The 15,478-nt window shown below is 42.0% G+C and overlaps 2 protein-coding genes across 2 annotated transcripts in view; both read right to left on the reverse strand.

The window, feature by feature from the left end:
* Positions 1–1,225: 1,225 nt before the first annotated feature.
* On the reverse strand, positions 1,226–8,403 carry klhl11 (kelch-like family member 11). The gene is made up of 2 exons (XM_034190354.1): positions 7,786–8,403; positions 1,226–5,117 (listed from the first exon to the last, which is right to left on the reverse strand). The coding sequence occupies exons 1-2, from the start codon at positions 8,328–8,330 to the stop codon at positions 3,533–3,535; spliced, it is 2,130 nt and encodes a 709-aa protein (XP_034046245.1). The 5' UTR covers positions 8,331–8,403; the 3' UTR covers positions 1,226–3,532.
* Positions 8,404–13,307: 4,904 nt separating this feature from the next.
* LOC117528790 (ATP-citrate synthase) overlaps positions 13,308–15,478 on the reverse strand; it is a 38,026-nt gene continuing 35,855 nt past the window's right edge. The window contains exon 28 of the mRNA XM_034191415.1: positions 13,308–14,327. Within this exon, the coding sequence (XP_034047306.1) occupies positions 14,233–14,327 (95 nt within the window). The 3' untranslated portion in view covers positions 13,308–14,232. The remainder of the gene's footprint in view (positions 14,328–15,478) is intronic.

Consider the following 15,478-nt stretch of genomic DNA (forward strand, 5'->3'; position numbering starts at 1 on the left):
ATGTATCCTTGTTCCAATTTGGTAAACCTGTCTTATTTTATTTTATTTTAAATTATTGGGAGTACAGTGTTGCAAATATGGTTTGTCTTTCAAACATAACCATGGCCATGACCTTCAAAATTAGTTCAAGGTCATTCAATATCTAACTTGACCTAGCTCTTCAAGAGATTTATCTTTGCTCCTGGTTTGGTAAACTTGTCTTATTTTTTTCAAATGTTATTGGGAGTACAGTGTTATGAGTATTTTTGACCCTTCAACCATAACCGTGGCCATGACCTTCAAAATTAGGTCTAGGTCACTCATTATTGAACTTGACCTAAACCTTCAAGAGGTGAATTCTTGTTCCCAATTGTGGTCTTATTTTAATTATTTTATTTAGTATTATTATTAAAAATTTACTGAGAGTAGTGTCGCAAATATTTTTTGGCCTTCAAACACGACCTCGGTGATAACTTTCAAAAAGTGATAGGGACTAGTTTCGGATGCATAGATGGATGGACAGCATTTCTATGTCCCTCTGTTGTTGCAGTGAGGGGCATTCCAACAGCTAGGCATGGAGTGGGAGGTATCAGATGAGCTGTTTATGAGTCTTCAAAACTTCACTTACCACGTATACGATGCATCCAGAAAGTATTCACAGCGCTTCACTTTTTCCACAATTTTTGTTACAGCCTTATTCCAAAATGAAATGTATTTTTTCCTTAAAATTCTACACACAATACCCCATAATGACAATGTAAACAAAGTTGTTTTATATTTTTGCAAATTCATTAAAAAAAAATCTAAGAAATCACGTAAACATAAGTATTCACAGCCTTTGCTGTGAAGCTCAAAATTGAGCTCAGGTTCATCCTTTTTCCACTGATCATCCTTGAGATGTTCCTACAGCTTAACTGGAGTCCACCTGGCGTAAATTCAGTTGATTGGACATGATTTGGAAAGGCACAAGTTGACAGTGTATGTCAGAGCACAAACCAAGCATGAAGTCAAAGGAATTGTCTGGATTGGTCAGGTTTAGATTTCTAAAGAATCAATGCCAATCTTATTGTTATTAACTGCAAGATGATCAGATCTCATTTTTATTTTAATGTGCTTGCATTTTTTTGCTGCACATTAAAGTTTGCTTTGCAAGAACACAAAAATGAGTGTAATAGGAGTCAGACAAGCCAATGGTGTGTGAATACTTTGTTTATATTTTAAGATAAAATATTACAGGAATCATTTGTTTTACAAAACATGTTTAATTGCAAGTGATGACATTAGCATTTCTTACATCCATTATAAGGACACAATGCCAGACTATCACATACAAAGCAAAATATATAGCTTATTCCATTTAGTATGTGCAGTGCTATTCAAGTTTGTCATAGAGCGGAATTTCTGCCTTTAGTCTATAAAAGGTCTTGTCTGTATCGGACAGTCAGATTATCTGATCATCAATCACAGCAACTCGCACAGCAATCCCTTTTGTCCATTCTTTTCAAGATGTTCTTAAATATCTTTGGGGGGGGGGCAAAAGGAGACCACGGGACAACACACCAGAGCTCTAAAATACACCCAGCTGCAAGTGAGACACAAAAGATTTTTAAACATTTAATTTTTGAAATGGAACCATGAGTAAAAACAACATATTGGTCGAAGAAGTTCATAATGCATTGGCTGAAACCTGGAAACAACACATTTTTCAAAATACAATCACCCTGTCCGAAATGGAACAAACTATTCAAGCAAAGTCAAAAGTGCAACCGCAACCAACCTAAACGTCGATGTTCCTGTAAGACTGTTTTTTAAGGGTTAAAATGTCAAAAAAGTGCAGTTCATAAGTTTTTGCCAACCAAACATAAATGCACAAACATTCCCACTCCCACATATACACACACAGTGCATCATTCTTGGATGCGTGCAAATGCAGCAACGCGATAAACCCTCCAAGTGCAAAACAAATGATCACATCTTCACCCACAGCTGGAGATTATCGTCAAAATCAAACAGGTTTTCATATTAAAATTACTGAAAAGAATGACTTGTTCCCAGGTTTTACTGTCCGATTTGGACCATAAAACTCCCTAGTTACCCCCCATCACCCCCCCACCCCCAAAAAAGCTTGCTAGTTATAAGGTGTTTTTGTGACCAACAGAACAATAGCAACATAATCTACACAGGTGTTAGAAGAAGCTGCAATCTCAACTCAAATCTCCAACTAAAGGATTTTTAAAAAAGGTCCATACCGCATGTTTTAACCCCAACATGTACAATTAGCACACATTAATTAGTGAGCATTTTCTAAACGATATAACTGGAGTGAAGTTAAAGATTTTTCGTCTCATCTCTGTTCATTCTCATGTAGCATTAAAAGAAACTTGACTTCAAATTACAACAGGCACTGCTCTGAGGTGCTGCGGTAAAAGAACAAAGGGAGCATAGGAGAAAAACATTTACAGTAATATATAATGATTTTTTTTTTTGTTTATTGTACACAGTAGATGCTGGATTCACGATCACAAGGACGCTGGTTTGGTTCCTTACCGAAGCACAAACATCACCTACAAATATTTACCATTTGCTTTGCAGTTTTAATTTTATCAAATTGAATAGTTTATATATCTATATATATATATATATCTATCTAACACAAACACTCCGGTTATACAGTTCAGAAAATGGTGCAACACGAGTGCTCTTCGTATGTATCAGCTTAAAACACCTATATCATTGGTCCTTATCAATTCAAGCAAAGTTGATGAGGCTCCACAGTAGCAAGATAATGGTCTGAACACCACAGAGTGTGATTTGGGATCAGTGGTATACTGGCATGGAGAGATTGTCACAGTGTTACTATGGAATGCCACCTCATTAAGTGAGTTAGACTGAATGCAAGAATGCACTTTTTGTTAATGACACATCACCTTCCCAGGATAAATGCACCATGACGGAATGTAATATATCCATATACAGCTTTACACCGTTTATGTACATGCCTATTAACACTGCTGCACCAACCGGTTTAACGAGAAGGTATTCAGCTGTCGGTCGTTATAGAATGCTCACGTTATCGCTGCCAACTGGGCCGAGGAGGGCCGAGGCTATGAGTTTGCCCCTGTATGTCTGAGTACACAATAATCAGAATTGTGTGGAGAGTGGCTTAAATTTAAAAGAACATTTGAAGCAAGTTTTGGGGCAAATTAGAAATTTCCATCATTATAGACAACTTTTCTTTCCATTTTAAGAACTGGCTTTATGACATCCTTGTGACACCTTCACATTTAGCCCCAGCCTGCTTTGTGATGTCACAGAAAACTTGATTTTAGAATTCATTGTATCGGTGCACAGAGCTGGTTATGCACTTCACAGCTTTTCACAACAAATCAGATGGCACAGAGTTCAGTTAATGATTTCAATAAATCCAGTTTCAAAACAACACAAGACCCGCGGCAGCATGTTATGAGTATGGGGAGTTGATGAGGATGGCTGCCATGGAATGTGTAGCCGCAGATGATGCTTAGTTTTTGGATCCAGCAGCCGTCAACTTGACTCAGCATTCGATCTGTGATTGAAGCTGGCGGCGCAGCGTGAGGGTACGGCGGTGGAGCTGCTGCATCTGCTGCATGCGGTCTCGCTGGCGAGCGAGGTTCTGCGGCATTGGGTAGCGCTGGCAGCCGTACAGGAAGCGGTAAGGGATGCGGACGTGACATGCGGTTGCCCTGCATCGAGGCTGCGGCATGGGTGGAAGCAACATCCAACGCTTCTTCGCCGCACAGTAGCGGTAAGCCTCCTTACGGTACTGCTTGTCCACGTCGTCGCTGTTCTTCCAGCCTCCAGTGATGAACACATCCTCGTCGAAGTGGCAGATGGCAGCGCCTTCGATGCTGGTGACTTCAGGAGGCAGGCTCTCCAGGATGTCATCCGATATGCGCGAGCTGATCTTCTGCCGTGCAACCTCGTCCCTCACTGTGTAGCTCTTGGGGCAGCAGGACGCTGTGTGATAGAAGTTGGTGGAGGCTACGGCCATTTGAAAGATGCAGTAGTTGTCAATAAGAGGCAGGGAGTCGACATCCTGCCACTGTCGGCTCTCGGTGTCGTAGCGAGTGGTCACCGTCCTCAGACCATCCTCATTATCTGTGTCCACAGGCGTGCGTGCAGTGACGTATATGTAGCGGTCCTCCACGCTCACTGCCTTTACATCTCGCAAGATCTTGGGTGCAGATTCCAGATTGTGCCACTTGTCCTGCTCCGGCTCGTACATGCTCACGTCTTTGAACCCTGGGCTGAAGTTTCCATGGCCGCCGATGCTGTACAAGATATCCTTAATGCAGGTGAGGCCAAATGAGTGCTTGCGTGTAGTCAAGTTGCTCACCTGCTCCCAGGTGTTACGATTTGGGTTGTAGCGTTCGACGGTTTTGGCAAAGCCGGGTTCCATTGAGCCGGCTACGTAGACATGGGATTCTGTGACAGCAATGGCGTGGCCGTCCAGGTGATTGTGGATGTGAGGCAGGTTGACCCAGCGGTCTTCGTAAATGAAGTAGCCCACACACTCGCTCAGGTAGTCACCTCCCTCTGACACTCCACCGACCACCATGATAACATCCATGTTCTGGCCATAACGAGGCTGAAAAGAGGCCATGTGGGCAGACCACAACTCCATATCAGCTGATTTGAGGTTCTCGAACCGAGTGGCATGGCCCTCAACAGCCTCTGACACAAGTTTGAGGCAAGCCTCATTGGCGGCCACCAGCCGCTCATTTTTCACCAACCTGGTCAGGTAGGTGGGTTTGATTTGCGACAACCTCAAAAGACGGAAAAGCTCCTCAAAGTATCGACTTCGCTCCTCTGAGTTCTTCTGCACCCATTTCACCACGGCCTCAAACAGAACTTCCTCTGAATCCACTGTGATCTCGGCATCTGAAAGCCAGTCACGTACCAAGTGAAAGGGCAGCGTGTAGAACTCCTCGTCCTGGATAACCTTGTGGAAGTTGCGCCGGATCATGTCGGCGGCGCGTAATGCCAGTTGGTCCAGAGTGTACATGTGGGCTAGGCTGTGCACAGCCACACAGTTGGTCAGGCTCAGCTTCTTCTTCAGAAACTCACCACAGAAATCCTTCAGCTGCAGCAGCAGAAACCTGAAGAGAGTCAAAGCAAACATCACCGCCTGTAGCTCTGTGGAGCAGCTACTCATAGCTCAAACAGTGGTTAAAGATATTGGTGCTATTGGAAAGGACTCGTGCTGTGATGCACACAAGGCCCAGTGCCCCCCCTATATGCTATATAAATGAAAATAAATTGAAAAAAATTCTCCATCAGCTTGATTTACATGGTAACGAATCTTGCCTCCATCTGACCGGTTACCTGAAATGTTGCTGTGATGACCCTGGTGCCTTCCTGGTAAAAGTTCAGCGATCTTGCAACTCAAAGTACTCTGAGCAGTCACACAAAAAGGACACCACAAAAGGACACCACACTCAGCATCTTTGTTCGCCTTGGGGCAACTGTTTGTTGTGATTGGACGCTATATAAATAAAATTGATTTGATTTGTTCGGAGCGCAGCATATTTTTGTGTGACTGCTCAGAGTACTTTGAGTTGCAAGATCGCTGAACTTTTACCAGGAAGGCACCAGGGTCATCACAGCAACATTTCAGGTAACCGGTCAGATGGAGGCAAGATTTGTTACCATGACAATCAAGATGATCGAGAATTTTTTTCAATTTATTTTCATTTATATAGCACCAAATCACAACAGAGTTGCCTCAAAGCGCTTCACACAGGTAAGGTCTAACCTTACCAACCCCCAGAACAACAGTTGTAAGGAAAAACTCCCTCTGAGGAAGAAACCTCAAGCAGACCAGACTCAAAGGGGTGACCCTCTGCTTGGGCCATGCTACAAAAAGAGGAGAATCTTGTTTTGGAGCCATAACTGGTGATTCCTGTGCGACATTACACCAGAGGTGGCTGCAGAAAATATTTAGTGTGGGGCCCGATGGGGCCAGTAAAAACCTTGGGTTGGCATTAAAAATAAATAAATAAATTTGCAGCATAGAAGAATTTCAGGAAATGTCAGTGAAGCTCTGTTGGCTTCTCCCTTTTTACTCAGGGTTGCCACATCAGATATGGAGCTGCATGTTGATTTGGCACAAGTTTAATGCTGATGCCCTTCCTGACAACTCCACATTACGTGGCGAATGGACACCGGCACCTTGAACTGGGAACGTTCTGTTTTATAAGCAAGTGAACTAATTATTTAGTTAGCGCTGGAAACAGGTAAGTGATATTTCACAAATATACCGTCTTAGAAAGTTCCAGATCGCCACTGTATAATTCCCAGTGGGTAGTGCTGCTGCACTGTATGGCATAATAAAAAAAATATATATATATATATTTTTTTTTTTAAATCCCTCATATATTACACTACTTTTGTGACCTAAAGTCTTCAATAAACCAACTAACACCAAAACAGTTTGTACATATGAATAAAAATGTATATTCACTAAATATTTGAATAATTTCTAAAGACATTTCTATTTTTTTGGCTTTACAGCCAAATTATATCTTAGTGTTCTAGACAATTATATGTCTCATCAAAAATGCTGACCTAGTTCTTAACATTATGATATGCAATACATGGAAGCTATACTATATGCAAGACCCTAAAATTTTAATTACCAAAGGTATGAGAATATTGGAAAAAAAGCCTTTGGACTCCAGAATGTTAAAATACAAATTGTGTATTGAAAACAATGGTGAGAGTCAACATTTACCTATCCAGTGTACCTTAGAATACAGGAAAAAAGGCTATAGATTTAAATGGTAAATGGACTGCATTTATATAGCACTTTTCCATCTGCATCAGACGCTCAAAGGGCTTTACAAATAATGCCTCGCATTCACCCCGATGTCAGGGTGCTGCCATACAAGGCACTCACTACACACCGGGAGCAAGAGGGGATTAAAGACCTTGCCCAAGGGCCCTTAGTGATTTTCCAGTCAGGCTGGGATTTCAACCAAGGATCTTCTGGTCTCAAGCCCAACAAAGCCCATGGTCTAGTGGTTAAGGTGGCATACTCTTGCCTCAGATTTCCGAGGCAAGAATATGCCTCTGGATCTACCCAGCCCCCCTCCCACAGAAAAGCTTGATCTGCCCCTTCTCATTAACACTGACCTATTGGAGAAACAATTGGAGTTGCTATCGAGCAAACATCTGGATATCACCTATCTGGATGACCAACAACCACAATCAACGCATCATCTAAGACACCCCTGTTGCAATATTCATACTGAGTGAAACTCTTGTCTTATTTAATGTTGCATGTTAACGGTGTTAGTGTTTTAAGCAGTTGTCGGTAAGTCCACTTAATGCACGATTACTGAGGAACGACAGGGCTGATGACGTTTGCTGCAATGTTTATTTTAGCAAGTGTTCGGGGGTCTCACGCATGCAGCCTCTTATAAATGTTATGAAAGGCATAAACAAATTGCAATTTTGGTAGTATAATGTTCATTTGCAATTGTCATGTGGTTTCTCCATGTTCTTTTGATTGCGGTGCCTCTCTGACGTGCAAGGGATGATGGGATAGGTCAATAGGGTGAATACAGTCTATGGTGGTTATCAATCAGGAACCCACCATGTGGTGGATGCAGCATGGCATGGACCCAAACCCGACTGGAACCATCCGGCTGACACCCACTATAATTCTGATTTCACTACACTAACTAATATTGCACACAGTTCCACATGACTTTCACAGATGCTTCCAGCAGCAGGTGACTAAAAAGGCCATGACCCCTAACCTACCGATCAGCCAGCTCCAGGACTTCGTGGACGTTGCAGGTACTGACGCGGATTTCTCCCGTGTACATGTACTGGATGACGCTCTCCACCGTCTCCGGATCCGGCCCAAGCTCGGAACTCCATTCCTTCATCTCCACCCGTCCGGTCAGGGACTCCGAGAACTGTCCTCCCAGCAGGGGGGTGAAGTAGTCGGTGGCCGCGGCCAGCACCGACCTGTGGGCTGAAAACTCGCAGCTCTGGACGCTGCCGGTGGCCGCCCCGCTGCTGAAGGCCAGCGTCACGTCACAGAACAAACCCTGCTTCCGCTGCTCGTTCTGCCGCCGTGACAGCTCCGAGCAGTGGGAGGAGGAGACGAAGTCCTCGGCCTCTTCCGCGTCCCCGTCCGCCGCCAGGGCGCTGGGCGGGCCGCTGCCGCTGCCGCCGCCGCCCCTCGCCGGGTCCTCCGGGTTGGGCGCCGCCGCCGCCATTCTGCTGCCGTGTGAGGATGCGAGCGGAGGGAAGTGAAACAAACTAGTTAAGGACGGAAGGCGACATACACAGCCACACATGCAGAGTCCACACGGGAAAAACTCGTGACGCGACGTACTGTTGCTGCCGCTGCTTCTTCGTTCGCTTTCTTCTTCATATATAACAGACGTCAATATACAGCTTCTAAGCGTACTACCGCCGCCTACAGGACTCCCGGGCTGTGCGCACTCTATTTACCTTCTTCTTCGTCCTCAATTTTAAGTGCTAAAGTTGAAGTATCTTAAATATAAGTACCGCCACCTATTGTACGGGCATGTGCAACAGCTTTCATACTCAGTTTTCATAAAAAGTCTTCTTCACTGCTGAATAATCTTTCCCTTTCTCAGCAATGTTGCGAGTACTTCAGTATAACACGTTTTTTGTTTAGCACTATAAACCCACAGCAATGTTCAGAGCAAGTCTCAGTTTTCATAACTATTTCTTTTCCATTTTGTTGTGGGCTGTAAAACACAGACAGAAATGTGATACAAGGTTATTGTTACAATTTTGAATTAAATATTTATTCATGCAAAAAAAAAAAGCAGAATAAATGCATGTCCGTTGCAGGGAGTTTACACTATTAGAACTCTGTTTATTTGTCTACTAAAATTATGAGTGATTCTATGCAGAGACTATGCAGAAAAAAATTGCTAAATACTATTAAAAAAAAGCATTTTCAAATGTTTCTATTTTAAGGCCCACCTGTTAATACTTTTAATGAATTGGGGCCCATTAAAAAAAGATCCCAATTATTACCTCCGCCAAGGAGCTTGTTTTCACTAGCGTTTGTCTGTTAACAGGATAACTCAAAAAGTTTTGACTGCATTTGGATCAAATCTGGTGGAATGATGGGAAATATGTCCAGGATCAATCGATAAAAATTTGGTGATGATCCGGATTAAACTCTTGAATATAGCATAATGTATTAGTTTGCCCTTTTTTGAATCCACATCCTTCGATATCAATATGTGGCGTAGCGGAGGTACGCGCTTTACCGAGTACCCTTCTAGTTTTAGATCATGCATTCTATTTTGATAATCTACTGAAAAATGTATTAATGGAGTAAGTAAGTAAGTAAGTAAGTAAATTTTTATTTATATAGCACCTTTCACAGACAAGAGCCACAAGGTGCTTCACAACATAAAAGCAGAGTACACCACACAAAACATCAGACAATGGCCGAGACATAAAAAAATAAAACATAACATAGGATAACAGAGCAGCCCAAAAGCTAAGCAAACGCTTGAGTAAAAAAGAAAGTCTTAAGTTGGCTTTTAAAAGTATCGACAGAGTCCAGTGAGCGCAGAGAGAGCGGGAGACCATTCCAAAGCCTGGGAGCAACAGCCTGGAAGGATCGCTCTCCTCTGGTTGCAAAATGGGTGCGAGGAACCATCAACAGATTTTTGTCCACAGACCTCAAAGCCCTGGCAGGGGCATAAGGCTGGATAAGGTCACAGATATAGGGAGGCGCCTGGCCATGTAGAGCTCTAAAAGTTAAAACCAAAATTTTAAAATTGATCCTGAAGGACACTGGCAGCCAATGAAGCTCCTTTAAAATTGGGGAAATATGAGTCCTTCTGTTAGCTTGTGTCAGAATTCTTGCTACAGAGTTCTGTACCAACTGCAGTTGAAGCAACTCCTTATTGTTTAGACATGAAAACAAACTGTTACAATAGTCTAAACGTGTTGACACAAAAGCATGAAAAATAAGCTCTAAATCATTTCGAGACACCATTTTCCTGAGCTTAGAGATGTTTCTTAATTGAAAGAAGCAATTCCTCGTCAGCTGTTTACAATGCTGTACCAACGACATGTCTTTGTCAAAAATGACACCCAGGTTTCGAAGACATGATTTAGCAGACTGGCCCAGGTCTCCCAAGTACTGCTGAATACCTGGAATATGGGCATCAGGGGCAATAACCAATGTCTCTGTTTTGTCTGCATTAAGCTGAAGAAAGTTATTTGTTAGCCATTGTTTAATTTCCTCCAAACAATGGAGGAGGGAATCAAGCCTCTTAATCTCAGATGGCTTAAAGGAGCAGTAAAGCTGGATGTCATCCGCAAATAACTGGTAAGAGACATCAGTAAATCTTTGAATGATCCTACCTAAAGGGATCAAGTACAATAAAAACAAAATGGGGCCCAATACAGAACCCTGAGGGACTCCACATAACAGGTCCGCAGACTCTGACCTTATCTGGTTAGCAAAAACGCTAAAGCTACGCCCAGACAGATATGAAAAAACCACAGAAGAACTGACCCCGACAGTCCGACATGATCCCTCAATCTATTCAGCAGAACCTGGTGGTCAACAGTATCAAAGGCAGAGGACAAATCCAAAAGAACCAACACGGTGGATTTCCCAGCATCAGCAGACATAATGTTGCTGGACACTTTCAAAAGAGCCGTTTCCGTAGAGTGTTGTCTACAAAAACCAGCCTGAAACCTGTCATGAATGTTATTCTGATCCAGGAAGAGTGTCAGTTGGTCTGAAACCACCCTCTGGAGGATCTTAGACAGGAATGGGAGCTTAGAAATAGGTCTAAAACTACTTAGCTCCATTTGATTTAAACCTGTTTTTTTCAGTAGAGGCAACACTATGGCATGCTTGAAAGCACTGGGAAACACACCGGTGCACAAAGAAAGATTTACCATTCTAGTAACATATGGACCAATTACCTCAAATACTTTAATAAAGAGCCTGTAGGGAAGGATGTCCGATGAGCAAGAGGAAGGTTTCATCTTGCTCACCAATGCCGAAACATCAGCAAGTGTCACAGCCCTAAATGAAGACCAAATGCTGGGAACAGGCTCAATAACAGTAGAAGTACCACACAGGGAGGGTGGAATTTTATCCTTAACAACTTGATTTTGTCAATGAAAAAACTCAAAAAAGCATTGCTGTCAGTTTCAGAAAACACAGGAGTAACTGAAGCAGCAGGACATACAAGAGAGTTGATTGTATCAAACAACACTGGGATTCTTCTTATTCACAGACACCAGCTGACGTATGTAGACAGAGCGGGCACTCTCTGCCATTTTGTTATATGATAAAACCAGCTCCCTGAGATGAAGCCTGTGAACCTCAAGTTTAGAGGATTTCCACAGGCGTTCAGTCCTTCGACACAGTCTCTTAAAACTTAAGAGCTCTTCATTTATCCAAGGGCACTCATTTTTCTGTAAAGACACGTTGAATTTGACAGGAGCCAACTGATCAAGAATAGTATCACAGTGATGGTTAAAACACTGGATAAAATTGTCCACATCAAGAAAATCAGTGAACAAACAAGGATTAAACATAGAAGAAAATCTTTCTGCAGTTTCAGCAGTGATGATACGCCTCCGAGACTTAACTTCTAAGGGCTTCTGATCAGAGCCGGAACGCAGGTCAAACGAAACAAGACTATGGTCGCTCAAGTGGACGTCATTTATAGACATGTTTAAAATGTCTAGGCCAAGTGTAAAAACTAAATCTAAAATGTGACCCTTTTGTGAGTGGGCCTGAGCCTGGTTCTGCTGGAGGTTTCTTCCTGTTAAAAGGGAGTTTTTCCTTCCCACTGTAGCCAAGTGCTTGCTCACAGGGGGTCGTTTTGACCGTTGGGGTTTTACATAATTATTGTATGGCCTTGCCTTACAATATAAAGCGCCTTGGGGCAACTGTTTGTTGTGATTTGGCGCTATATAAAAAAAATTGATTGATTGATTGGGCTCAGAAACATGTTGCACAAAATTAAAAGCTTCAGTCAACGATAAAAGCTCCATAGCAGAGCAAGATAACTTGTCATCAACATGAAGGTTAAAATCTCCAAGAATTAAAACAGATTCCAACGTTATAATAGAGGATAAAAAGTCACTAAAATCCTTAAGAAAGGCAGTAGCAGGGCCTGGGGGGCGATAAACCAACACACAGAAAAAATGGGTTTGAGAAACCCACCTTGACCAACTGTGATTCAAAGGAGGGAAAATCCTGTGACTGTGCCCCTTTACAAACATAATCCTCTTTATAAACGATGGCAAGGCCCCCACCACGGTGACAGGGGCGGGGCTTCCCAAGGACACAGAACCCAGCAGAGCAGAGCTCATTTAAATGAAGAAATTCCTCTTCTCTCTGCCAAGTCTCCGAAAGGCACATTAAGTCCCACATTTCCGTTGATATAAGATCATTCAGGGAAAATGATTTATTGGCGATTGAACGCACGTTCAATAAACCAAGGCGCAAGGTGGACGACGTCACGTAGGCGCTGTCTGAGGCTCGCAATGGGATAGGACGAAGACAGCGGTCACGTGGACTCCAGCTGATCCGTGCAGGCGGAGGCGTAAACACGGAAGTGCACAGTAGCGATGGAACTACGCCACCAGGATACCAGCACTGCGAAAAGTCTAGAACACCCGTACCTAACCGAACAGGTGTCGATGCCGATGTGCCATCGCACACATCAGAGAGGGGAATGTGGTAGAGGAAGCGAGCCCGTCCTCGGCCACCGGCGCCCAAACGCGCCGCTGCACGCCTTCTCTTCACCTGGACACCAGCCCGCGAGCCTCTTCTCCTCTTATCCAAAAAGCCTTTTTTCCTCAGTCTCCTGCGGATCTTACACGGCGCCCTCAACAGCAGCGGATAATCAGGTGAGTCGGAGCCGATAGTTAGGGGCGGAGGAGTGCAGCATCACTCCCTGTTACACACGGGAGCTCTGGAATTAAATAAATACAATAAAATCAAACTGTAATCTGAATTGTATTTTTTTTCATTTCAGGAATTTTTATTCATCTATCCCTACATTACAGTATAGAATTGCATCAATCCAAGTCTCAAAGTGATGTTTAAATTTGAGCAAATCATATATTATTTAGTAGTTGTTTATATGGTGATTAGCTCCAATTTGGAAAACAAATTGCAGCCCACTAGATGGCAGTATGGGGCCCACTAATGGGCGGTGCCCCAGGGGTTACGAACCTTCAAAAAAATGGCATGGGGGAAAACAAAAACAAAAATGAAAAAAATAAATTATTACACTGTATTAAGTGGCATGAATGAATGAATCAATTCATTATGGCATGAGTTATGTTTTTATTTTACTCAATTAAAGAGAACCACAAATCAGTACAGAAGCACATTCAATTCACAATCAATTTAACAAATATATTTTCTAAGACAGCACAGGTCACAGTTTAGTTTTCAAGAAATTTCTACATCTTGACACTTAGATTTAACAGAAGAAAGATAGTATTTACAGGGAAAACGGATGCATTTGTTTAAATATTATAATTGCATTTAAACATATACATTTTTTGTTTTGATGATTCGTGACACACATGTTAAATCAGCATTCACAAATACTCCACAATTTACACAGCAATATTTTGAGTTAAGTAAACAGCAGCACAATACCAGGAAAGACATGAACACTTCCTGTTTGCTACAATAGGTTTGTTTTTTTTAAATGCCATTTCTTTTACACTACTGTGACAAAACTATTACAGAAAATCAGTAATAATAACATTCAGTTTTCATTATTAATACATCTATACATTAATAAAGCTTTGATGTAAATCTTTTAATATTACAGATTTAAGTGCACGACTCTCATATTGGACAATGAAGCCACACAATAGTCTGTAATACACCAGTGCTAATCACGAAAATAAGGCTACCTGGGGAGTAAATTACAGGCCACAGTCATCAGGTCAGGTCAGGGGTTGTTGGTCAGGTCTGCCACCAAGGTAGACAACCATTAAATCTCCCAAAAAAGTGACCAGAGTTCAACATTGAGGATTTTCACAGAACTAAACCATTAACATTACCAAAACTAAAAACAAACTGTTAAAATCTTAATTTTCCACATTTATAATATACAGCTGCTAAATGAACAGTAACAACTCTTGTTTTGACACAGGGAGACTGAGGACAGTGTGGGTCTGAACTGGGTTATGGTTTAATCGCACTTCCTACATGGACATGTGTTCTGGGAGCACATAGGAGATATCATCCCAGGGGTGGCGGTACAGACCCTGCTTCAGCCTCTTCTGGTCCAGGTAGTGCCCTGCAAAGACGCAAGAGCAAGGTTACAAGTTTGCCCATAAGCTAGTGTGATATGCAGATAATGTGCTTTTGTTTGTCTCGGATCCTCACATAACTGTCCCTTCACTGCTAAAACCATTGATATTATTTCCAAATTTTTCGGGAATAAAATAAATGGACAAAATATGAAACTCTGCCAGTATCAAACACTTTTTCAAGCAGGTAAATTTCCCTGACATAAGCATTTAGTTTTATTACTATGTATACATTTTGATCTATGTCACAAGTTTTGTTTTGTGCTTGTTTGGATGGCCTGCATCTAATATTTCAAGGTGCCTTGTACGTTAAAAAAATACTGCATTATTATTTACAGCCAGAAGATGCCAACATTTACAGTTGCTCCTGCATATGGATCTAAATGAGGTACTGTCCAATCCACAGAGCAGAAGGTTGCAGAAATGTACCATTAAGATGGATGTGTACAACTGTTAAACAAGAACTGAATTAGGATGAGGTGGGTCTTAGAGAATGAGTGAAATTAATCAACCACACTCTCAAACTTAAAGACCGCACTCTTTAATTAAGAGATGGAATAGCCTTCATACTACTTGACACTCCACTTGTCTGCACTTTGTGGGACAGCTGGAACTGCAACGAGGAGGATGGCTCAGCTAAGGTAAGACTGACTTTATGTTTTAAAACTGTATCGTCATGTTATAAAGTTTGTTTAATTCAAGAAATGTAAACGTGCAGGTTTAGGACCATATTGTTTTCCTCTGTTCAGTGGTGACAAGAAGCAGTTTTGAGTTCTGAGCCTTGTACAGTAACACTGATTAACCTGTTACCTTCTGCTTGCTAATGCAGCGTTTGCACTTTAAATGAATAATGCACAGATTAAATTTATTTTGCTTCTTGTTGCATGAAGTGGCAGTATCATGTTTAAAACAATACATGAGACTTACAGACTAATGATTATATAACTTCTTGCTTCTTCATGATGCATTTTTGGACAAATGGGACCAATACTCCTGTGCAAGTTGCGACATACAGTCCGGAAAAATAGAGACGTAGCTTTTACATCTTAAAATGTATGAAGAAAAATTACTTAGATGTTAAAACATTGATCCTTATTCAAACTGTACACACATTGTAGTATTTCTCTTGACTGACTGG

Source organism: Thalassophryne amazonica, chromosome 16 (assembly GCF_902500255.1).
Source record: "Thalassophryne amazonica chromosome 16, fThaAma1.1, whole genome shotgun sequence".
In the NCBI taxonomy this organism is placed as follows: domain Eukaryota; kingdom Metazoa; phylum Chordata; class Actinopteri; order Batrachoidiformes; family Batrachoididae; genus Thalassophryne; species Thalassophryne amazonica.

What these genes read in the sequence shown, in the direction of transcription:
- klhl11 (XM_034190354.1), bottom strand. Translation starts at nt 8,330, where the DNA reads ATGTGTGGCTGTGTATGTCGCCTTCCGTCCTTAACTAGTTTGTTTCAC. An exon ending in GTCCTGGAGCTGGCTGATCG is followed by an intron (nt 5,118 to 7,785) that starts GTAGGTTAGGGG and finishes GACTCTCTTCAG; the next exon opens with GTTTCTGCTGCTGCAGCTGA.